Source organism: Aspergillus tubingensis (genome assembly GCF_013340325.1).
Source record: "Aspergillus tubingensis WU-2223L DNA, scaffold_1, whole genome shotgun sequence".
Lineage (NCBI taxonomy): Eukaryota > Fungi > Ascomycota > Eurotiomycetes > Eurotiales > Aspergillaceae > Aspergillus > Aspergillus tubingensis.
Window position 1 is genome coordinate 1,200,043 of NW_023336275.1, and position 24,227 is coordinate 1,224,269.

The following is a 24,227-nucleotide window of genomic DNA, read 5'->3' on the forward strand; positions in this document are numbered from 1 at the left end:
ATAGAACACATTTACAGGAACTACAAGATGCCTGGCAATAGAAAAAGAGCCCAACGACCTGATGGAGGAATAAACGGAAACATGGACCTGTTGAAGAGAGCACTCATTTGAAGTCTCCCGAGTATCATAACCTCGGTGTCAATCCAGGAAGGTAGATGAGGCATAAGAAACACTTGCAGATCTACATAACAACAGCGGCATATGTTTCAGAAGCTTTGGGTGCCTAATGTTCATTGCCCTCACACAGGATGTTTCAAACACACCGCTAGAGGCCAGCCATCACTCTTGCAGCAGTGAGGTCCTCAAGATTGGGCGCTCGCTCCTGATTATTTTATCAGAACCTGAATTATATTTCCAGATCATCCTGCGGATTCGAAATCTTGCATGAAACTAAGGGACCTTACCGTACCCATCAGCAATGCATATCGTCTGCGGCTGGCCCTATTTTGGGACAGGACCGGAACTATAGGGAATAATTCATTCATTAATCATCTAAAAGCGGCCACCTGCAACGCTTTTCTGACTACTCACTACTGGGTCCCAAGAATAGATAAAATTTTCGTCTCATCCTGGGAGACACAGGCTACGTTATCTGCTTGGCGGCGAACAAGGTTCCTAATCCTACATGGGAGGTAGCAAAGAATGGGAACTTGGTGTTGTTGTCCGGTACTGACAGCATTGAGTAAGTGGTTCGCGCAGAATACCCGCATGACGAACACCACGATCCATACAAACACAAGAAGTCAACCAGAGAAAACAACCGAAGCTCTGGTACATTGAACAGCCCCCAGAGTAGTTGGGCTTTGGATGAGCTCACGCGGTATAATGACCAGACGATATTCTTTAAACAAGGTTGGGCTTGAGACTAACAGTCAGCCCTGAAATTCTGCTTTGAATATTCTGAAACACATCGTAGTATGGTTCGACCCTGGCTTCAGATATCAGGCTCAAAACCAGGTATTTTGCAAACATGCCGCCGACCTGAATATAGTTCCGCTCCAAGGTGGAGGACTTGAGCGACGAGTGGGCTGAGAAAACGCTGGCTTGTCTTTCGATACGGGCTGGGCATGATTGGCATCATGAAATCAACAACGGCTAGTGACTGGTATTATGACCTAGTTCCCGGGCTTGGATAAACGCATGATTAAGCGAGCGTGTTGCGATACTCCAAGAAAGGAGTGTCCTTTCTATAGAGCAGGTCTATTCAAGACCAAGGCCAATGACGCGGATGCCAGCAGCGTCGTGAAGGTGAAGATGATCATTCGAGCACATATGCAAAACGACCGCAGCCAGCCTCCCGTTCAATTTCTCCCGATGAGGAGGGGGAGGAGGACGACGACGCTATTGATGAATCAGCCGATCTTCAGGACAAACTAGTAGGAACGACAGCAGAGGATCGTTTGAAAGAGTGGCGAAAGTCCAGAACCTATCAGTCAGGGATGACAGGGTATTTCGATCAATTCATTGCTGGCGAAGCACACTATGTCATGTCAATATGAAGCCGCAATCGCCCTGCATGGTACGCCCCTCTGGCTTCGATTTCCCTTTTTCATGATTGAGGCGAAATCTGCCGCACCTGGGGGAAATCTATACCAAGCACAAAACCAAGCGGCAGTAAGCGGTTCAGTGGCACTTCGGATTTTGGAGCCCTCCCTGATCCGTCTAGTCACTGGTCCTTCTAGACGTGAAACTCAAATGGTTTCTGACAGCTACACCCATGTGAAACAGGGCGATTGATTTGGGCGAGTCCCTGTCATAGGATATGCTACCATAGGAGGCGGTGGTTTATCGTGAATAGAGATGACTTAGGTTATTGGGCAGTTATACTGAAGATATGTATTATTTTTGATCAGATTTAATAATCTATTTAGATACTCTGTTCCACATATGAGAACATTTCGAGATACCCTGACTCATATTCGAGTCTATACTGATCCACCCTATACTTGCCGTGTCACGTAAATATTTGATTCCCAGTAAATACCTAGGACATTAACGCCAAGCGAATGTATGGTAGCTGTAAACCGTCAACGCCGTATCGCGCCACCCGTCCGAATCTATATGTAAAATCATGCAATATTCATTATTCGTTTCAGGTCGTGAAGTGAAAGAGGTTTCACCAAGTAGTCGTCAATGCCTGCTGCAAAGGCCTGCTGTTGCATCTCGCTCGAGGCTACGCCGGTAACCGCCATGATGGCCGCTCGTGGGAGCGAATGTTGTTCTTCGTATTCGCGGATCTTACTCGAGGAGACGATTCCGTCCATAATTGGCATTGAGATATCTGCACAATTAGTAAGCGATGCCGAGCGAATAAGAGGTAATGTACGTACCCATGAGGATGTAGTCGAAAGGCTTTGTAGAACTTTTGTACTTTTCTAATGCAGCTAGGCCGTTGGATGCTGTTTCGTAACTGCAGCCGATCTTTCGTAGGAAGGTGGCGAGGATCTGGACATGTTAGTGCTTATTGTAGACAGCTAATGGAGTGTGCATACCTTAAGGTTAATATCATTGTCATCCACAATCAAGACGTGGAGGTTCTTGCTAATCGATTCTCGCGGAGGCGATGGGGCGAATTCAGACACGTTTTCTCGAACCACGGGTGGCGATTCCGTGCCCTTCGCCATAGCAAATGCATCAGACAAGCTCCGGCCTCGGAGCGGGACACCGGAAAGGGGCCCTAAAATCGGACTTTCCGCATACGAAATCCCTTGGTTCGAGTCTGTGATCCGCTGTAAAGCTTGCAAGATCTTGCGAGGTGCAATCCTGTTCAACATTAGCAGACAGCTTCAGAAATCATTGAGCAGACTTACGGCTGAGGAACATAGAAGACATCAGCTCCTTTGATGGCAAAATCTCCGGGGAGTGTGACGCCCTGTTCGCCAATGACCACAACAGCCTTGAAATTCACGTCGATGAACCCCCTTTCCGAGAGGGCTTTTAACGTAGATTCCTCGATGACGGCAATATCTCCGGATGCCTTGTCTAGGTGATCGGCGAAAGATACCATCCACCCAGGCTGGCTCAGTAACACATTGCTGAGTGCGCCTCTTAGCGACAGCTTACGCTTCGCTTCTGTGCTCAAAAGACCACTTGGTGCTTCTTTGAGGTCTGCGTATGCATTGAGGCCCACCAAAGACACCCGGGTCATTGTCCGCGTTCCCGGGGCACCACAATCCATTGCGGAGGAGTCTTCCACGAACTCCACCGGAATGTACACGTCCATTTGCGTACCAGCCCCTACATCACTCTTTACCTCCACTTCGCCGCCCAGGTATGTCACCAGCTGTTTCAATACACTCAGACCCAATCCAACACCCTCTGTCAAAATGCTCTCCTGCGCAAATGGTTTGAAGAGGTGGTGTTCCAGGAAGTCTGGCGAGATCCCGCAGCCAGTATCCGTAATTGACAGGTGGGCTAGAGTCTTCTTCGTGTAGCCGGACCTTTCCACCTTCTTCGCCAGGGAAACTTCAATGAAGCCGGTTCTCGTGAATTTGAATGCATTCCCCAGGATGTTCATGATGATCCGCCTCCATGCACCAGAGAGTGACTGCAGGTGCCATGAGCCCAAGTCTTCAATCCGAACGATCACCGACAGATCATCGGTTTGCGATTGTGGTGCACCAGCAGGCCTGTTACCTACGGCAGATCCACCTGGTAGGTAGCGACTGGCCACCTTCGCAGCCTTGATGAGAGACCGGTGGCCTGCGTACAAGGCATCAGTCACGTCTTCTACAATTTCGTCCAAGTCAAATTCGGTCAACAGATTATCCATCCCTTCACCATTTGAACCGCCTCTTTTGCGCAGATGGGTCAGGTTATTGATTTTCGTAAATTCGAGCCTGCCGAGAATTAGTAAACATCATATAACGGAAGGAGGCGAGCTTACAGGTGATTCATCGTGTCCAATAGCGTGAGACCACATGTTTCTACCATGGCGACCATGTCTTGTTGAGCGGTGTCCAAAGACGTGGTTTGCAGAAGCTCTGTGCTGGCAAGCATGCCATGCAACGGGGAGCGAAGCTCATGACTAACAGATGCCAGCAAGTCTGACTTTGACTTCTCTGTAGCCGTCCATTCTATCTGGCAGAACCCAGAAACAATTGTATCCCCGAAGGACCTGAGAAAGTGCAGATCATCCTTCCCGAGCTGCCGCTGGTCATCGCAGGTCCAAACAAGTGTTCCTGCAAGCCAGCGAGATTTGTTCCAGTTCCACAGCGGAAGAAAGATCATAGACTTGGCCTCCGGATAATTGTGTGCCAATCGGGTGCTGATAGAGTGCCGCAGAGGGATCTCACCCTGGTTGCTTTGTATACTTTGCCTACGCTGATGCAACGAACTCAGGGCTGGCCAGCCGGAAGCCAGATGTGGGTGGATTATCTCGCCTTGCGGAAAGGCAGTGAACATGTCATGTAGCAGACCTTCTGTCAAAGGAATTCTAAACATGCTGGCGGTGTTTCCAAGGGCACGCTCAGACGAGGCTACCCCAAGAGGTTCACACTGCTTTTCAGACCAGCCACCATAGGACGATACACTAGGTGAGCGGAGAGAAAACCCGGAGTCACTTTCCTTGTCCCACTCCCCAACACTGGCGGTCGATTCACTGTGTCACCGTTAGCGACATTAAATAGCTTTTAATAGAAGTGTCATAACACTTACCCCCGAGTGTTGCTGCGTGACGCGTCCACAAAGAGAACCCCATCTAAATCCATACATTCCTGCAGTAGCCCACTTGCACGAGAAAAGAGTATCGAAGCTTTGTCAGAAATGGGAGTGCTTTCTGGCACCATGACGAGGTTGCTCGTTTCATCGGAGCTTTTCCTCACATGTCGCTGATGTATCCCATTTGGCACTGAATTATTAGTTCCAAAGGCTGGTATCTGGAAGAAAGGGGATTCTGGAGGTTGTGGTGGCGGATGTCGCGTGGAAGATGGTGAGACATCGCGATGATCAGTTGTTGACACGGAGAGGCGGTCGATCTCTGGGACATCAGATGAACGAGGCGAATTTGGCACTTCCGATGAACGGGGCGATACAAGACTAGCCGCCGCCGTACTTTTCCTTCGGCTCTTCCATCCGTCGTTCTCAGTTGGCGACTGGCCTTTGACGAACTTCATGAGCCCACCCAGCAAACGGTCGTTTTGGCGATAACGCCGTATTGCCCCGACATTCTCAAGGTGACTCGCAACAGCGTTGGCAACATCCTGCAGTTCGGCCAATTCACCTGCACCAAAATGATAGCAAGGCTTATTGTTCACAACACAATATGTTCCAATTACTTCTCCACAGGATGCAGTCAATGGAACCTCCGCGTATAGCCTGGGTCGAAATCGTTCCACGAAAGGATGAGACGCCAGATTTGCTTCCATACTAACATCACGAATGATGGTACTGAGGCCATCACTGATGATATTCGAAGAACGGGTGCCTTGAATTGCATTCTTTCCCAGACCTAGAGTGCTCATACCTATCGTATTACCGTTCAGGGATGTCTTGTTCCCGCACCGTGAGCCCGACGGCGTGGCTTCGGCGATAATATACGTCTCTGAGTTATCGACCAGCGAAACAAAGGCGATAGTACACCCTAGGCGGTAGGTCCCTAATTGTGCAAGAGCCACCAACGCGGGATCCGAGGCTGGGGTAGCCATCGTGGAGTGGTTATGCCCATTGACGATCGAGCCTGGGAAGACTTTGTGCAGCAGCCCGTTGGCTTGATCCGGAGCCTGGGAGCTGTAAAACCTGTTGCCATGATCTATCAGTGAGCAGTGCTTCTATAAGGCACAGCAGCCAATGCTGATGGGATGGATGCTTAGCGTGAAGTCGTACCTGAGAAGTTCCGCAGTCATCCGGGGCAGCTGCAGGGGACTAAGAGCTGCCGAACCCACAGCGTTTGGATGATCGCCTAGGACATTGCAAATGGCCGCGGATATTTGTTCAGGGCCAGGAGATGGTACACTTAACGGAAAGAACAAGCACCAGATATATTCCCAGATCTCTAGCCACGGCAGAGTTAGTCAGAGGCTTTAAGGTTTTATCATCCGGGCGCCACCGGTTTTGCAACAGATGCTTGCAAAGAGGGTGCTAGAGCTGACGAGAGCCGGCCAAGCGGTATGCATGCAGGTCTAGGCCACGGGCTTGATGTGCACGATTTTCTTAGTGCACCGTAGCGATGGGCGACCCCGCCGGCTGATGGCCCCGACCCCGGATAAGGGGATCATCGCAAGGCTCTGCATGACCGGCCCTGCCGAATTCCGGGTACGACCGTGGCGTGTTCCATGGTTCGGCTATCCCAGCTCGCCTTACAGACATCGGCCGAATAGCTTCAGATACGGCCGTGTCGTCGGCTCCGACGATTCCCTCGCTTAGGTATAGGGAAAACAGCGGGAAACACCGCCCACTGATGGTGGAAACGAGAAGATTCGATTGAAAAAGGATGTTTTGACGATGTATAAACACTGCCTTGCCGAGATCAATGAACAGGAGGAGAGTGGGATGAAGGCAAAGGTGAACGGGTCATTGATGTAACCCAACTCTATAGACTTGCGCGTGACGCGCCGCGATTCGTCCGGAGTTACTTTTCCCGGCGCCGCTTTCGGATCGTGTTTGCCTGAGGCAGGAACAGACCTGGACATGCCCTGGCAAGGTCTTGCCGTCGTCGGAGACCTTGATCGGGCTCGTAAGATCTCACAGTGTGTTGTCCATTTTGACACAGCGGAAAGACAATCGGCAGTTTTCCTAGCACTATCGTGTGGGTAATGGTTTCTTCACTCTTCCCGTATACCATTGGGCGGAAATTTACTCGTAGAGTAAGCAGGATGTGGCCGGAAGCTTAAAAGTTACTTAGGTGGCAGAGCCCCCTCCTTAGTCGATCCGTCCACTCAATTATCAGAGTCTAAGCCATGTCAAATACTCTTACTCTTTTGGAAGTCTGCACGCAAAAGTAATTAAGATAAGATGGAAGATGCCACGAGTATGTACGACTCCAGCTCATGGAGCTACTGCAGGGACCCTCAGTGATCCACAAAGGGAAAGGATCGGTGGTCATTACTCATCGACTTGGGGCATGATTCATCCAGTCACGTGGCGGTCGTTGTCACATTCATCCAGAGTCGTGTCAACGGTCTAGATCTCCTACCCCCTGCCGAACAACCCTGAGACTACTAGGCAGAGCAAGTGTTAATGATTTTGTCTCAGGAAAGTCTCACTGTTGTACGTATTAGGGTAGCTAAAGGCGTCGAAACCGCTCGTTAATCTGACGGCGCATACATGGCGTATCACTGTTTTAAAGCTCGTATTCGGGATCGCGCCCTGCAAGGGGCACATGCCAGCAGCCAGTCAGATCTAGGCTCGTGTAGAGCAATAGGCCCGTGTGCTTACTCTGTCCTCGTCAAGATCAATGGCCCAAGTCCAAGTTCTAGACCCACCCGCCCACATATAGCTGGTGGTGTAACCTTGCAGACAATGATCAGTCAGACCCAGTCAGATGCCATCTGATCGTATGAATGTAATGGCGCCCAATTGTCCCCATATAAGAGCCCTCTGATTCCGTTGGGCGAGTGTCGTGCAAGACCATGACCAATGGAACTCAGTTACTAGAACAACGGAGGGTCTAGAGTCGGATTGATAGAAAAGAAAGCCTCAAGGTCCATTGTTGAGAAGTCAAAGTCCCAACCCATATCGGACTGGGTAAAGTCGAGCAGGTCCTCTCCACTACCCAGGCTACCACTTGGCATGCGTAGGCCATCCTGCAAGGAGTTACCTTGAAAATCAGATAGCATAGAAAGACCTCCCCCGGCTAGGTCTGACTGCAGAGTGTCGGGAATTGGACCTTGGGGCTGATGAGCGACGCTGCTGGGGTAGCGTCGCACAGCACTAGCTTGGTCAATGTTATAGGAATTCCCTTTTAGCATTGCACCTGGCGACCATTCATACGATGGGTTAAGTTTTCTCAGGACGGTTTGTATAGCAGACATGGAGCTGGTAATCGGTTCGCCATGTCGCATCGATGAAAGACTCTGCAAGGCGGCGTGTATCCAAGGAAGGTGGGTGGATGCCAAATTTTCTCCATGCATTAGATCATAAATTAGGGCGAAGCTAGAGCTGCCCAGAAAATATCCGTGGTAGCGCAGTTCCTGGAGCGTCATCAGCACCCCTTTCTATTCGGCAGATGGACTGCGTCAAGACTCACCCGAACCAGTTCATTGCATATGGAAGCTTCGTATAAATGATGGATAGTCCTGCAAGCGGCACTGAGAGCTTGATTACAGGCTTCATTCAGCCATGTGGGGATTTCTGTTGGTCCCTTGGCCGTGCTGCTCCCTGGCTGTTGCGAGGATATCTTCATTTGGTGCTGCCACCGACCTCGAAAGATCAAAAATGGTCGAAAGGTCAATAGAATGGTATGATAATAGACTGAACTGTCAGCTTAGATCCCAGGTGTCAGATAACTTCGGAACATACGAGTTATTAGAACAGTCTGCCGTACGCCCAAGGTCCCCGGCTGAACCGGCTTATCAAGCCCAAACCCTAGTGCATGTTGCATTTTCGAGTCGTAACATCGCATGTCATCGGTTATTGATTTAGCAATCTTCCACATCTGCAGTAATGATTCATGCCGTCGGCCATACATCTCATCGGCTGATCGGGAGAATATTTTCGATAGATGGACTAGCACCTGCAAGAAGGGGTCCTTTGGTAGTGCAATTCCGATATCTTTTGCAGATAGGGATCTCGGTCGTCCAAGATGGAAACAAGTCCAGCTGTTCAAGAATCAGTATACCACATAATGATAAGCTCAGGAGTGACCGACACTTCGTAGAAGTACAATGACCAGAACGTGCATCGTCGTTCCTCAACACTATCAGCATCGTCACTCTCGGCGGGAGCTTCTTTGTGTAGACCAGCAGAAATGGCCTTTCGGGCAGCTGCGCCCATCAGGAGAAATGCGGAGTTAGGTCTTCCTTGCTCATTCTGGAAATGGACGTGCTGGCCAGAAGGTCAGTATTGTGTTGTTTGACTTCTGAACAGGCGTTTACTTATCATGAAGAGTGACAGTTGTACAGTCTGAAGGTTCACCACGTCGTCAAGAGAAGAGATAGACGCCTTTACACGCTCGTACAGGATATCCCCCCAGCTATGGTGCTGTGTTCCTAGCGAGCCGGTGGCTAGCCCCAGCAAAAGTAGTGATCGCGCCCATTTATCTGAGCGCCAATCTGGTGTTGGACGATACAAATGATCGAGTTGTTGATAGAAGGCTTCCTTAGACCAAAACGGCACGAGGTGATACAATGTTGCCAAAAAGCGTTCCAGAAAGATTTTGGCCAAGTCGTAGGGTAGAAACAGCACATTTGCATCGGGTCCGTTTAGAGTCTTGTTCGAATCATGCGACTCAGCCTGGGTTCCGAAGAAAATCCGACGGAAGCTAAACATGTCCAAGCCAGCTCCGGCTTCTTCAACTTCGCCCTGTGGCTCCTCCGTCTCCGCAGATTGATTGCCGGAAACCAGGCCCCGGTAAATTTCGTGCATGAGTGCAAAGTGAGAAGTCGAGCCATAGTATAACTGGACTTTGCACGATGGCGATGTCATATGCGTAGCGGAAACGCTGTTGTTGAAGGTCAAGCTGACGGAGGGATTTCTCCGTCGGGCTGGCTGCATCACCCCAGGAGACTGCTGCCGTGCGCCGTAGTCGGCCCGCGTGGCCCCATTGGAGATATACTCATCATTCGCGGGAGCATCTGTATATTGGTGTTTTTTCTTGCGCTGTCGAATAACTTCGCGATAGATACATGGGGTATGGCGCAGTTCGCAGGTTTTGCACGGATTGACACCATTGCATTTGATCTTCCTCTTCCTGCACTCTTGGCACGCCTTGGGGATCCGCCAGCCTGAAGGCTGCGCTGGGGATATGGCGTCTGCCATTTGTAGCCGGCCAGCAAATTAGGGCGATAAGAGGCCCCGTTATACTCATAAAATCCGTTGCAAGGCCGTGTTGCTTCTCGGGTTTATTTTTCCTGATGTTCCTGCGTCATGGACTGTTGGAGCCCCGAGCGGTCGGATTTATCGCACGTGAGTTTATCCGTTATTCCGAACCCCATTTAGTTTAGTCTCTTTTCGCATTTGGCACCTGACTCTCGCATTTCATCCCAGAATTAATCATAAACATTTATTGATTGCAAGTAATGATTCATCTATGCTGGAGAGGTGAGGACATTTTTGTTGAAGTTGTTTCTATCAACAACATAGGGCTACCACCACTGCTACTGCTACTAGCGGAATATATATAGCATCAATTTGCCGAGTCCCCACCTGCCGTCCATCAATCGAAGTAAATGATCTAATGTCTCCCACCTCATCACTACTCCGTAATTTAGTGATTTGCGAATCTTATACCTTAAGCCCGAACGACTGTATCAAAGAATTATTCAGGCTGGTACATAACACTGTTAATATTAGGACATCTGCGAGCCATTGTCGCCCGAATGTGAGCATTGCTTACAACAGATAGTATTGCCACTTAAGTTCCTTCTAACAAGGAAAGCCCTTTAATACGATAGAACCACAACGGTAATCGTTGCACCAAGCCGGGAGATATTGCCTGGGGAAAGTCAAGATATGTCGTCGGTGACACATCGTCGGTGACATGATCCATTCCCGAGTGGAGTACTAAGGACCGCCGGCGAATTCGAAGCCAGCCGATGACAGTTGGTGTTACAGCAGTTTCCTGTTCGAGAAATAGATCGACTATTACTGATACTGTGTAGTAAATATAGTCTCTAAAGAGTAAAGTCGGCTATTGAGCGGTAATTAGTGAGACAAAGAGGTGCCAAAAGACCCCCTGCGTCTCCCAATTAACCACATCATTATTGTGGCAAATTCTCATTTCTAAGCGGATTCGGTGCAGCGACGTTGGATTTTAGGTGTCTCGGAACAGAGTACGTATTGATCATCATCATCTGCGTTTTGGCTTATAGGCTACTTGAGCTTGCTAACATTGAAATGTTGACATACATACTGTAGACAAGTCAATTTCCTGACGCCTTTGTGTTTGCTTAATTTTACAGTAGCTCTACATTAGAACTTAATCCAGAAATCCCTGCTTATCTTATAAATTTCGTTAGGTACTTTCTAGTATAATCATAAAGAAGACGGAGAATTCGAATCTAGGCCAATATCTGGAGACTCTACATCAGCTCCATATATTTATAGCATATTGGTAAGCTATCTAAATCGATCATAACCCACTGAAAACAGCAAAGCATCAAATAGTGTACCTAAACGCCTTGTCCTCAACATCCGTATGATCCGAATCCACAGAAACCCCCATACGACCATTCCCATCGTCCCTATCAACGATATACTCAAAGTGCCCCTCGCTCGCTTTGCGATCACGCCTTCTGTTTAGCCTCTTCACCATGAGCACATAAACGAAGAAGGTAAGAATTAAGCAAGCCATGGCCGCAATACTCAGAATACAACCCTTCGTATACCTAGGTGCATCGTCCTCTGTCCAAGCCTGCGGACTAACAATGCATCCAACACAATATGCAACGAAGAAAGCAGTTGACACGATACTTTTCTTCGTGTTACCCTTCACATTACTGGCGATAATGCTGGCGGCGCTACTTATCAAGGAAGAGCTGCATCCTCCGAGCCAGGTCGCTACCACAATTCCCCAGTCTGCACCGCCGGAATATGGAAGCGTCATGAGCAATATTGATCCTAGGAGCGGGACGATGGAGAGACCGATGGCGGTGTAGACTCGTGTTCCGGGTATAACGCGAGGGATGATGGCGCCGATCCAGACGGTAATGAAGTTGAAAGCTCCGGCAGGTGTTCCGACGAGCATCGTTTTGTATGTTGAGTAGCCGAAGCCGTGTATGACGGTGGAGCTGTACTTTGGAGTGGGAAGAGTGTGGGTTAATACCTGACCGACGTATTCCAGATGAGGATGGCTGGCATACCTTCATTATGGGGGTCGTCAGGGTGATACATATTCCCATCAGGCAATAGATCCAAGTCATCGGCGACAAGAGTGCCTCCTTGAGTTGAGCTTTGCTGAACACTGCATGGTCTCGGGTAGCGCGATCGATCGCCATGCGCTGAGTTGCCACTTCTCGTTCCTGTGGACTCAGGAACCAAGCCGTTGTCGTATCTCGGGGCATCAAGAAGATGAATAAGAGGCCAGTTGCGGAGGTTAAACCTCCACATATCAGGAAGAGGGAACGCCACGGGGCAAGTGACATGTTTCCCTTTCCGATACCATACATCATGAGGGCGCCTATAATATTGGCTATACCGTTCATTGATACCCATGTAGCAACGCGAATTGGATGTTCCTTGCGCTTGTACCAGATACTAGTGATGATAATGAAAGCTGGCGAGACGGTTCCTAGTGGATTAGTTAGTCTTGGAAGCGGAAGGGTATATGAAGTGAGTCTTGCCTTCGGAGAACCCTAAGAAGAATCGCACCGCTGCCAGTCCCGCAAAGTTGTGAACAGCAGCCAGACACATATTTACCCCACCCCATATTACGATAGTTACTCCGACGTAGATTGTGATCGGAAATCTGGAAAGCATGATCGCAGCTGGGTATTCTGAACAAAGCTGGCCCAGATAGAATAACGAGACAGCCCATGAGAACTCTTGACCTGTGAGCTCGAGGTCACTTCGTAGACCAAATACCGCGGCCTGGTTAATTGTCTGCTTGTCGAGATCTGGGTAAAAAATTAGACCCGAAGGGAAATGAGTAATGAGTATCAGGATATCGGCTGACATTGGAAGAAATATACGAGCACCATCAGAGGCAGAATCACGCAGTCAAGTTTTCGAACGACCTTCCTCTCGATTTCGGGGTCAACGTTGTAGAACTGCGTATCATCTGCAGCTTCTAGTTGACGCAATTCACTCTCAACCTTGTCGTCGACTGGCTTCTCCGGGCCAGGGTTTGCACGGTTCCGAGCCATTTTGTAGCGTTCGACAACTCGAAGAGTTACCGCTATATGGAGAAGGAGTTCAAAGGGAATACAAAAAATCTCTCAGATATTGGCAGCGTGAAGACAACTTGCTTCTAGAGAGACATTTAAATAGTATCTTCGTCACCTCGAACGAGGGGTACAGCGCTACGTCGTTTCTACCCCACGGGGTACCCCAGATTGAGGGGACAACGGTAATAGGTTCTCCGCATCTCCAGCCACTAACCGAGAAAACTAGGTCATTGAATATTCTCAGAGTGTACACTCAGGTAGCAAGGCACAAACCATGGCCGAAATAGTATATTGGGAGGCCTATGTCGGTGTAATGTCAGAATCCCGAGAGAGTGCATGGCCAAGCAGGATAGTGGCTTGGCACTAGGAGTTCGTTGAAACTATGTTTGCCTGCGATACCATGATTCGGCGTCTATAATACCGAAAAGCCCCATACGCCCCCATCGACTTATTCGATGGGTCTCAGTTGGTGGTCACTTCTTGATGCTCTGCACGCGGCACTCGCAACCCTAATTTTCATTGGCACGGATAAACTATCTGGTACATCTTTATCCATTATACAACTGTAGCAGATCCCGGGATACGATTCGCAAATGTATTGGCATCGACGTCTTGGAAGGATGGTCAAACAGGCGAAGCCGACACATTTCCTACACATCAATCAATGGATAATGCCTACCACCCTCGTTAATGATCGAGTAGCATGGTCTTCATACAAACTCTCGCCTGTCGGGCAGTGAACGCAACCATATTGGACCATTACTGGATTATGTAGACATGCAGGAGGTCTAAGATTGTCATATTGTCGGATAGGTAGATAAACTATTATACACAATCTTTTATTGGGGCTCTAATCGAGATATTTAAAGCGGGGGCAAATGTGGAACGAAGGTGGTATTATACGTACTTTGAACTTTGCTATTCTGATTGGTGTAAGGGAGAGGAGGTGTCTGTATTCGGTTAAGATCATACATTTTCGGGTTTGGGAGGTAGCCTTTATAAGGTAAAGAGCCTTACTGTAAAAGAGAGCGGCACCATACAGAGCATCGGGAAGTTATACAGAAGCCGACGTCTTGCGGGAACACTCTGAGCATATATTTGGAAATGAATCAACGCACAGATTCTTTAGAGCCAAAGGTAAGAATAGATCGTCCCTACCAAAGCATTTATAACAGTTCCTGGAAGAAATGGCAAAGTGAGAAAGTATAGAAGACTTTATAATTTGAAGTTGTCCCAATGGGAAAGTCGGAAGGGAAAACCCCATTGTGACGCTACTGAACACCCATAGCTTGCTTCAACTTTTGTAAAATTTGCTTCGCTTGAAGTAAACGCGATCCTTCTAGGCATCCCCATGCGGAGGCCAGCTTTTCACACTTGTCAATGAGAACCTGGTCATATGGAAAATGGCGATTCTCGAGCAAGAGCTCCATGGCTGTCAAATATTGATATTCGATAGCAGACTCAAGTGGTTCGAGTTGGAGGGCCACGTCATGCTCCCAGGTTTCATCACCCCAACCCCAGAGTTCACCGCGGGCTAACAACGCTCGGATTACATCCAGACGGTTAAGGCTCACAGCACTCTCAAGCCTAATTATAGCAGCAACTGTAGGCTTGACATCTTCAGGCAGAAAATTAATGCCTTTGTTGAGAAGGTAAACTGCATTACTGGGACGTGAGTCAACGCATTCGTAACCGTAGGCCGTGCGTTGCAAACTGGTCCCGTACATGTTCAAAAGACTTGGTTTGACACTCAGAAGATATTCTAGAATGTCAGTACTGTTTGCAAACTCTGCAGCAATATGAAGAGCCGTGCAACGCTTTCCCTTAAGGTCCATGGATTTGTTGATGTCTATCAAATCCTCCTCAACCATGTACCGGATAAGCTTCAGAGCACAACTCGCCTGGCAAATGCTCCGAAAAAGCCACCCGACATTATCCGGAACTTTATACCCTTTGTCAAGAAGTAACCATGCAAGTGCTTCCTGAGACTTGGGGGGAGCAAAACGAAGAAAGTGCATTGGACTGAACCCATAACGCATGGTGCAATTGGGATCCGCGCCTCTATCTAGCAGCAGGTTTGCGAGCTCCACATCGCCATTGCGAACACAAAGGTGCAGCATTGTGCGACCGCATAGGCCAAACGCATTAGCAAAGACACCTGCATCAAGAAACAGCTTAACTGAATGATAAGCGCCACCGTTGACTAAATCCGCAAAAACCTCCAGGCCCTGTCGTGACCTTCGTGTAAGCGGTGAGGTATATCTACGAACCCATCGTATTCATGGCTTACAGTAATGTCTGGTATGAGTTTGACATTTGCCATATCGTAGTATTCCTGTTTTGGAAAAGCAATTTCCTTTGCAATTTTGAGTAGATAACCACGAGCAAATCCATCAAGCCTCCTGTTCGTCAAGCGAAGACAACAAAGAACCTTGAAATCTAGGTCCTCGATGATATAGTGGATAATCTCCGAAGGTAAGTGAGAAAGCTGAGCTTGCATCTTGGGCTGGTTCATGAAGTCTTCGTACAAGGAGAACTGTAAGTTAGAAAGTGATTGAAGTCGCTTCAAAACGATGTTGACAAGAGAACCTGACCTAGCATTCGGTATTTAAATAAAGTTCACGTACTATTCGACTCCAATTATTCCATTGCTCAACTGCAACCCTCAAGAATGAATAGCTGCAACGAGTATCACCAGTATCTTTGCATGGGTTTCGGGAATAACATCCCTTGTCTACGTCATCTTCGGGAAGGCTCCTGTTATAGGGTGTTGCACGAAGATATACCTCCCGCCTTGATGAAGGTCCCGTAGACGGGACGAGGATTAAGGGACACAAGTCAACGGCAATCTCTTTTCATCAAGGTTTTTCCGCAGAACAAGGCTTCTAAATTGTAGTTCACGCCAAAAGTTCTTCAGTTTCAGAACTATGCCGAAACTTTGTCCGGGACGGCTAAGGTGATTGTTTGACACAGAACTGGGAAAGTCCCTGGCTTAGTGGAATGAATAAAGAGTACTCCGTGGCTTTGTCTTACGCAACGAAGAGTTATTCACGATTGACATCATCTCGTCAGGTTCCGTACCATTAATGTACCCTACTGAGAGCAATCTCCGTCAATCTATCGACAATCTTTATTACGTTGTGGAGTTTACCATTCGCGCCTTTGGACCGACACGATAAGCGCTAGATGTGCAAAAGAATAACTTTTCTAAAAAGGTGTAACCTTGCTATGTAAGCAGTCAATAAAAAGGGGTCAACTTGTCTCCATTTTCCTCGTCTTCCTCCAAGCGCAGCGAACTTAAGAAAGGCGCAGATCATCGAACATTTTTGAATAGACGGGCTAGGCAACTGGCTGGCTAAATAATCCGGGTGAATCTCAAATCCTCCGATATTGCTCACCCTTATGCAGAGCCTTTCACCTCAATGCTGACCACACTGCGATTACTTTGGTCTCCGCTAGATACTGTGTTTATTTTTCTCTACAACCTTTTTGCCTAGCTGGAACCCTGACAAAGTTGATATCGAAGAAATGGATTCATCTTCCACTTTGAGCCCCAAAGATGTTGGTCATAATAGCTGATATCTCTTGTTGAAACCCCCTCTAACTCTCACAGGCCATCCCAGCTGCTGCATATGAAATTCCCGATCACCCTCCAAACGTCGAAGTGAGAATTGTTCGTCCGTATTATCCTCCTGGCGTGTCCCAGATCATTGGCCGCAGTGGTCGACATTTTATCGGCCTGCTCAATGAATCAACCGTTCTCAAGTACCCATACATTCCTGGTGATCGTGTAGGTATCGAGGTAGAGGCGGAGCTTCTCAATCTCGTCGGAAGCCACCCACGGATCATCGCCTCGAGAGGTCTCAATGAGCATGGCCTAGTCCTACAGTATGCAAGGAATGGCAACGTTTGCGATCGCTTCACATCGGGTCACGATATTTCCTTCGACCAAAAGCTCCGCTGGTGTAAACAAGCTGCGGAAGCCGTCAAATACATACACCAGAAAAAAGTTATCCACTGTGACATCAATGTCCGCAATTTACTGCTGGACGATAACTGTGACGTCTTACTTGCAGACTTTCAGGGTGTTTTCAAGTCGGAGAATGGCGAAAAACTGCTAGATGGGGAGTCTCGAGAAAATTCGAAAGCATACATGCCTCGCGTTCATGGTGACATTGTGAATGCCAAGACGGATATGTTTGCACTGGGATCTCTATTTTACCATATCATGATGGGACATGAACCGTTTCCGAAATTGAATGACTGGGAACATGATGAGGAAATTGAAGAACGTTACAAAAATGGCCATTTTCCTACTGATAGCCATGCATGCTCTCATATTACAGATAAGTGTTGGAGGCAGTTGTACGAGTCTGCTGATGAGATAATCTTTGACCTTTCTCAGATTCAGGCGGCAAAGGATGCTGGTACGGAATACTAAGACAATAGATAGATTGCAATTCGCAAATACGATTTGATTTCAAAACTATATAGTTCCCCCTCGTACAGTATTGCTGTTGCGTGGTCAGGAGTTTGCGTTTATCTCTGTCGCTATCTCAAGGCCAAGATTCAGAGTTGACGAAACTCCACGTATCCATTATCAACACTTCGGACAGGTTCCGAATCTCATGGTTAAAATTCCCCTGGTTTTGAATCCCATGTGCACATCCTTATATCCTCCGCAGTTTGGCCTGCCACAAGGAGGCAGAGGATCATAATAGGTAATTTTATGCTTCGGCTGTGCAGTGCAATTGACATAATTGACAGTGTTGACGAATCGCTCACACATGTTGATATGGGGAAAGAGAAGCCGTGCTATGTATGATATGGTTAGTCCTGGAATGGCCTCATGGAGAGATGTGGCACTTACGTTGATGAGGAGCACTTGTAATGGCAGTTAGAAGAATGATAGCTATCGATGGGCTTCGCAGAACTTGAGTGGATATGTTCTCTCACACGAAGAGTGGTGTTTGCATGATATTTATGCACAACTGGGGCTTTCTCTCAATGCTACCAAATAACATCGATTCGGAATATTCCTTGAAGTTGTGAAGGCATAGCCTGCGTGCATCGTGGGAACGTGAAAGGCAACAGCCGGAGTAATACATGATCCATACCAGTTCGTTTTTAAGGAGAATGATCCAAGGCATTTAAATCATCACACAGGGTGTCGACGCGCTGACTGCTAGACAGAAAACGATATATCGCGTCTATCCGATCAGCCAATGGAGAGGTATGTCTCAACAGACAGTCTTGTCAACTAGACCTGCGTGCCCCGGCGCATCGTTGGAAGATTCCTGTTGCAGACGGCACTGTCTTTGATATACCCATGTTAACAATGACATCCATTGAAAGCGAACAACAAACTATGAGTGCGTGCACCTCCAGGAGAAGCTCGAACCTAGCTGCATTGCTGATGCATGGCTTCAATCCAGCGATCATGGCCTGTGGCACCGACATGTCCCGTCCCGTCCTGCCAGGTATGAGTGAGTTATGAACCCATGAGCCCTTGCTCGCGGTTTACACCCAAATGATGGGAATACAATCGATTCTCCAAGTGCCGATGTACTGCCGTTGTATGAATTGTGGCTATCGGGAAATAGAGCCGTCAAGCATGTACTGGAGGATAGGTGGATGAAGTTGAAACTGGTTGCTGGCCGAGGCATTATCAATCAGTATATTGCGTACCTCTCCTGACAGTTAGCCCTAGTACTCACCTATAATAGGATGTCTCATATGTCGAATCTTATTTTGGGGTATCGTGGAGTCAGTTTCTTGGTCCTTGATGATTATGTTCTTGGCAGGCATGTTCTGTGTGGAAATAGATGAACAGAGTATGCAGAAACAAGATCCCATAATTCAAATAAATCACAACTGCTGTGATAGCTCGAGCTGGTTACATTAAGTGAATAGCGCGGAATAATGTATACCCTTCGTCCGTTCGTGATCGCCTTCACGCTAGACCTAACACCAGAAGTATGAGAGCATGATGGCTATCCGGGAAGTAGTTAATAATGTGTTAGTTTATTTCTGTGTAGAATTTCCCCTCGTAGCGTTCTTTTGCTCTCGTGGTTGCACCGTCGAGAGTACTATCTCTTGTGATTTAGATGGTAGTGAGATTTCGCTATCAACTCTCACGCATTAACGTACTGTTGAAGTTTGTTAAGACAGCGAGTTAAGCGGATCAACCCAAGAGAACTAGTGAAAACACCATGGGAGAGGAAAGAGTCAGTACTCGTGTGCCTTCTTGTACTGGTATAACCCAATCAATTGAAAGCTGCTTCTAACTTCGCAATGCCCAGACGATGGAAAATGGACCATCTCAAGCGCCAGGGTACCCAGAAGCCCTGCATTACAGGTTTATCCCCCCAAGTCTGGAGGGTCTCAATTTTGTGCCCAACTTCGGAGACATCGTTTTTCATGTGAAGGGCCAATTCCTAGCCTGGGGAGGAACTGCGGTCCTAGAACGTATGCCCTCAGGAAATGTGGTCAAGACACCGCTGCCGAACCCATACTTTCAACGTGAACATGAGCGTCATAGGAAAAGTATGCATATCGAGGCCATTATCTATGAGATTCTCCAAGATCATCCGCGCGTACCAAAATTGATGGATTGGGACCCAACCACCTGTTGCTTGACGATGGAGTATGTCGAGAACGGGAGCCTTGCGGACTTCATAGGAAGGAATCACCAATCGATAACTGATACTATGAGAAGCAAATGGGCAAGACAGGCAGCCGAAGGTGTTCAATTGCTTCACCATCATAATATCATTCATTCCGATCTATCGCCTCACAATTTTCTCGTCGACTCGAACCTGGACTTGAAGGTCTCGGATTTCGCTGGCTCCTCTGTTTTCGGTGCACCTGGCTCTGCTCTTCCCGGCACCCGCTATCGTGATCCACATGTTGAGGGGTATGTTCTCCGGTTCTCAGATGATATCTTCAGCCTGGGATCAGTCATTTATTTCATAATGACTGGCAAGCACCCCTACCAGGACCTGCCCAGCGATAATGTCAAGTATCTCTTCCAACGCTCTCAGTTCCCCGAAGTCGGTCACCTCTCATGTGGCAGTGTTATAAGGCGGTGCTGGCTGTTGGAATTGAATGCCACTGAAGTGTATGACTACTTCAGTAGGCATGGATGATTGGATGGTTTTTGTATTTCCTGATTACCAGCCAAGCATATGAGGTTCATCTTTTGTCCATTCTCAGTGGCCATCAGCACTGTATGTCATGGTAGTATTCGTAATTGCTATTTACAGTATAGTAACTGTGTACTATATGAATTATATCCCTTTTCTCGATGTGAGGGAAATCGATTGCAAGTTGCTGTCCCGACCGATAGACGTTCATCCTGTTTCTTGCAGACGCGTCGAGTAGTTGCGTTTTTCGCACATCAATTTAACACTCATTCACGGCCACCCATAGTGCAAAGCAGTAGCAACCAGTACGTCATATGTCCAAAATCAGAAGGTTTGCACATTTGGCCTTTTATGTTTGAGTCAAACGTAAGAAGTATTAGTGCCGAAATATTTAGCTGCTGAACAATCCAAGGAATCACATAATTGAGGTTAAATAGAAGGTTTAGTTTTAGAACAGCAGTAAGATGTGCTTTGTATATGCTTTATTGGGCTAGAGGTCCTCTAATGAGGACCGTATATTGGTTCTGGCCAAGGCAGGGAGAGATGTAGATGGTGGGATTGAGCCACAGGAGCCGCGATTTTACTAGCTTTCGTAGACCTTCCTTGAGTGAATTATAGAATTCAAAATGGCTACAGTATTCGGGTTCACCGTTTATCCGAGTGAAACCTTCGGAGCGTCATGTGAATGATCCTGTTCACCATATTGGACATTTCCTATATATGCAATGCAATCTAGAGAGCACATTTTCTATGTATCTCGCTACTATTCAGAGACCATTGTTTGATGTCTTGCTTTTGTTATTGATGTTACGTTTATGTCGCAAATTATGCTCTGAACAGCCAAAATCTTATTGGCTTGGCTGTTCTCTTAAGGAACCCATTTGTTCTGAGAAAGCATATCCTAGGCAATGAGATGTTAGGGTTGAAACCAAAACCTAAGGCTGCTTAGCATGACTATTGATGTAAATTGAAGTACGTAGAGCTATCATTCAATGGGAATAGACCTATTGATTCAACTCCTGGGCTTGGCATTCCAATGCGCGGTGACCCAGAAAGTTAATTTGGATGAGAGAAGAGTAGTGAAGTCATCCGTCAGATGACTCCCGCAGTTCCAATTTTCTCATATATACAGCCAGACATGAGAAATTGTTGAATACTGAAACCATATACCGTCCATTTTGAATTGGAATTTCTCATTTCATCATGTTCCCAAACCTACAGAGCTTGTCCGAAGAGGACGAATATAAGGATAACCCGGCACCTTCCGGCCGGCGGCGGTCGTCTGTGGTTCCACCTAGCCTGCAGTTCCTCGTCGATCAGGACTCTCAGCAAGCTAGTAATGAGCCCGCTGAGTGGGAAAAGTCATGGGATCAAACGTATGTTTCATATATCGCTGCGTGGTGAGCCAGTAGGTCTTCTAACCCCACCAGGACTGAAAACCCGGAGCTTTGTGATTTCTTGGATCGAGTCTCCTCTCGAGATCCAACTGATCCAGACCGACAAGGTGGGGACAGAATGAGAAGGGGTTCTTGAGTTAAAAGAAATCTCAGATGACGATCTCAGGGACTCAACGAATCATGTAATTGATGTTGTTGGAGCGTAAATGTGATTACCATTCTCTAATTTGTTGAAATTGCCAGACCCAATGGATTTTAGTTGACAATGTGATTATAATTGTCCTCCCTTGGTAGTAGGGTCGCTCAGCTGAGTATTGCTACGCGTAATGCGTGAAAATTGCTGTAGTCTGTAGCCAAAAGAAAATGCGCTATTGGGAGCACAGCTCGGAAGGGGGACAACTCTTGAACTCGGAATACCCGAGTATCCATCGAGACATTTTGTGTACAAGATGCTAGTGGGTCGAACCGGAGGAAATGGCATGTTCCAATAGTGATGGCATCACCACGTCAACGGATGTGGAAAGACTATAACCTAATAAGCTTCAGCTAGCCGAACACTCACCAATCGCCATGCATTTGACCCACAGCAAGTGGGCCATATCAGCCCATCAGAATCAGCCCATTTTTCATCCCTCCGATTAGCAGCGATTCTGACGTCTGCCCCGAACACCAGGATATCATCTCCACCTGGTCTACAATTGGCTACCAATGGGTCTAATTTTGAAAATATGTCGCAATAAGATGGCTTGCTTCTTCTTTCTCTTCCACAAACATACCGCAGAGTTCACGCATTTTTATCCAGGCACGGTGCCCGTCTTGCAGGGCATTTTCTTTGCCACGGTGTGTCGGATATAGATCAAATCGTCATCTGTCCCCTTTTCATCTATTGATTCACCTACGGAGTGATCCATAACTCCACAAAATGGACCGTCGCCTCACAATTGCATCCCAAGTCGCCGTCGCGGCCGTGGCTGGCTATTGCATCTACAAGGCCTTCAATGACAGAAAGCAACAACAATCCCTGAAGGATGCGGTGCCCAAGTCGTCTGCTGCTCCTTTGACACCAGAGCAGATCAAAATCATCAAGGCCACAGTCCCTGTTCTTCAGGAATATGGCACCAAAATCACCACTGCCTTCTACAAGAACATGTTGACAGCGCATCCTGAACTCAATGCCGTGTTCAACACCGCCAACCAGGTCAATGGCCACCAAGCACGTGCGCTAGCTGGTGCACTGTTCGCATATGCATCTCACATCGACGATCTCGGGGCCCTCGGTCCCGCCGTTGAATTAATATGCAACAAGCATGCATCTCTGTACATCCAAGCTGACGAGTACAAGATTGTCGGCAAGTACCTCTTGGAAGCTATGAAGGAGGTGCTTGGAGATGCCTGCACCGATGAAATTCTCGATGCATGGGGTGCCGCATACTGGGCCCTGGCCGACATCATGATTAACCGCGAAGCCGCACTGTACAAGCAGAGCCATGGCTGGACCAACTGGCGCCAGTTCCGGGTTGCCAAGAAGGTGCCCGAGTCGGACGAGATCACCTCGTTCTACTTGAAGCCAGTTGACGGCAAGCCACTTCCACCTTTCAGGCCAGGACAGTACATCTCAGTTAGTGTTCAGGTTCCAGAGTTGAAGTATCCCCAAGCCCGCCAGTACTCGCTCAGTGATACCCCTCGCTCGGATTACTATCGTATCAGCGTGAAGAAGGAAACGGGGCTCGATCCTCGTGCTCCGGGTGCTAAGAGACACCCTGGATACGTCTCCAACATTCTCCATGAAATCATCAAGGAGGGTGATCAGATCGATGTATCTCATCCCTATGGAGATTTCTTCTTGTCCACTGCTGAAGCTACCCATCCGATTGTTCTTCTCTCGGCCGGTGTCGGTATCACACCCATGATGTCCATCCTGAACACCATCACTCAGAAGAAGCAACGCAAGATCCATTTTATTCACGGATCCCGTACGACCGATGCTCGCGCCTTCAAGAGCCATGTTCGCAAACTGGAAAACGACATCCCTGATATGCAAGTGACCTACTTCCTCAGCAAGCTAGCTGGCAGTGACCAGCTGGGCGTCGACTACCACCACGCCGGAAGAATTGACCTGCAGAAGCTCGACGGGCCGTCTCATCTGTATCTGGACAACCCTGCTACGGAATATTACGTCTGTGGCCCCGACACATTCATGACGCAAATGGAGCAGGCTTTGAAAGCCTATGGTGTGGGCGATGACCGGATAAAGATGGAGTTGTTCGGTACAGGTGGTATTCCTCATAACTAGAACACTCTTCTGTTATGGCTTTTCTGTACTATACATTAGTTGAGATATGGTGTTTATTATGATATATAACGAATGGATTTTATAACCAGACTTGATGCCCATAAAAGGGAAGTATTTCGCTTGTTTCTTTGTGTCAATCCACAAAGACACAATGTTTGTACCTCAATGTATATAAAAGGAGGAGGAGAAAGATCTCAAGATGCCGGGGAGTCAGGGTTCATTCTAGACCGCAGGTAGCCCGAAACACAAATGTCAACCCAAGAACAGCCTCCATCACGTCTCAGTGCTCATCCGCCCCATCCATATTGACTTCATGCCAGTCAGCATACAAACGAGCGCCTAAAGTAAAGCTCACCGATCTATCAAATATCAAATAATTTAATATGATGCCTCCCAAGGTACTCTCGGTAGC

At 47.8% G+C, this 24,227-nt stretch overlaps 9 protein-coding genes across 9 annotated transcripts; 4 read left to right on the forward strand and 5 right to left on the reverse strand.

The window, feature by feature from the left end:
• Window positions 1-2,069: 2,069 nt before the first annotated feature.
• AtWU_00402 (sensor histidine kinase/response regulator) lies at window positions 2,070-5,843 on the reverse strand (the record flags this gene model as incomplete). The annotated part of the gene is made up of 7 exons (XM_035495518.1): window positions 2,070-2,281; window positions 2,331-2,445; window positions 2,493-2,763; window positions 2,811-3,839; window positions 3,887-4,600; window positions 4,657-5,736; window positions 5,824-5,843. 7 exons carry the CDS (start codon window positions 5,841-5,843, stop codon window positions 2,070-2,072), a joined length of 3,441 nt encoding a protein of 1,146 aa, XP_035351411.1.
• A 1,746-nt stretch (window positions 5,844-7,589) lies between these two features.
• On the reverse strand, window positions 7,590-9,915 carry AtWU_00403 (Zn(II)2Cys6 transcription factor; the record flags this gene model as incomplete). Its single annotated transcript, XM_035495519.1, has 5 exons — window positions 7,590-8,129; window positions 8,186-8,409; window positions 8,458-8,756; window positions 8,807-8,982; window positions 9,058-9,915. The coding sequence occupies 5 exons, from the start codon at window positions 9,913-9,915 to the stop codon at window positions 7,590-7,592; spliced, it is 2,097 nt and encodes a 698-aa protein (XP_035351412.1).
• Window positions 9,916-11,254: 1,339 nt separating this feature from the next.
• Window positions 11,255-12,959, reverse strand: AtWU_00404 (MFS general substrate transporter; the record flags this gene model as incomplete). Its single annotated transcript, XM_035495520.1, has 4 exons — window positions 11,255-11,890; window positions 11,958-12,385; window positions 12,438-12,710; window positions 12,770-12,959. The coding sequence occupies 4 exons, from the start codon at window positions 12,957-12,959 to the stop codon at window positions 11,255-11,257; spliced, it is 1,527 nt and encodes a 508-aa protein (XP_035351413.1).
• A 1,292-nt stretch (window positions 12,960-14,251) lies between these two features.
• Window positions 14,252-15,480, reverse strand: AtWU_00405 (ankyrin; the record flags this gene model as incomplete). Its single annotated transcript, XM_035495521.1, has 2 exons — window positions 14,252-15,208; window positions 15,271-15,480. The coding sequence occupies 2 exons, from the start codon at window positions 15,478-15,480 to the stop codon at window positions 14,252-14,254; spliced, it is 1,167 nt and encodes a 388-aa protein (XP_035351414.1).
• Window positions 15,481-16,508: 1,028 nt separating this feature from the next.
• AtWU_00406 (kinase-like protein) lies at window positions 16,509-17,421 on the forward strand (the record flags this gene model as incomplete). The annotated part of the gene is made up of 2 exons (XM_035495522.1): window positions 16,509-16,541; window positions 16,594-17,421. 2 exons carry the CDS (start codon window positions 16,509-16,511, stop codon window positions 17,419-17,421), a joined length of 861 nt encoding a protein of 286 aa, XP_035351415.1.
• Window positions 17,422-18,381: 960 nt separating this feature from the next.
• AtWU_00407 (uncharacterized protein) lies at window positions 18,382-18,788 on the reverse strand (the record flags this gene model as incomplete). Its single annotated transcript, XM_035495523.1, has 3 exons — window positions 18,382-18,453; window positions 18,524-18,633; window positions 18,698-18,788. 3 exons carry the CDS (start codon window positions 18,786-18,788, stop codon window positions 18,382-18,384), a joined length of 273 nt encoding a protein of 90 aa, XP_035351416.1.
• Window positions 18,789-19,192: 404 nt separating this feature from the next.
• On the forward strand, window positions 19,193-20,128 carry AtWU_00408 (kinase-like protein; the record flags this gene model as incomplete). Its single annotated transcript, XM_035495524.1, has 2 exons — window positions 19,193-19,207; window positions 19,283-20,128. The coding sequence occupies 2 exons, from the start codon at window positions 19,193-19,195 to the stop codon at window positions 20,126-20,128; spliced, it is 861 nt and encodes a 286-aa protein (XP_035351417.1).
• A 1,200-nt stretch (window positions 20,129-21,328) lies between these two features.
• On the forward strand, window positions 21,329-21,708 carry AtWU_00409 (sugar (and other) transporter family protein; the record flags this gene model as incomplete). The annotated part of the gene is made up of 3 exons (XM_035495525.1): window positions 21,329-21,501; window positions 21,556-21,629; window positions 21,689-21,708. The coding sequence occupies 3 exons, from the start codon at window positions 21,329-21,331 to the stop codon at window positions 21,706-21,708; spliced, it is 267 nt and encodes an 88-aa protein (XP_035351418.1).
• A 736-nt stretch (window positions 21,709-22,444) lies between these two features.
• AtWU_00410 (flavohemoglobin) lies at window positions 22,445-23,815 on the forward strand (the record flags this gene model as incomplete). The annotated part of the gene is made up of 1 exon (XM_035495526.1): window positions 22,445-23,815. One exon carries the CDS (start codon window positions 22,445-22,447, stop codon window positions 23,813-23,815), a length of 1,371 nt encoding a protein of 456 aa, XP_035351419.1.
• Between the last annotated feature and the right edge of the window lie 412 nt (window positions 23,816-24,227).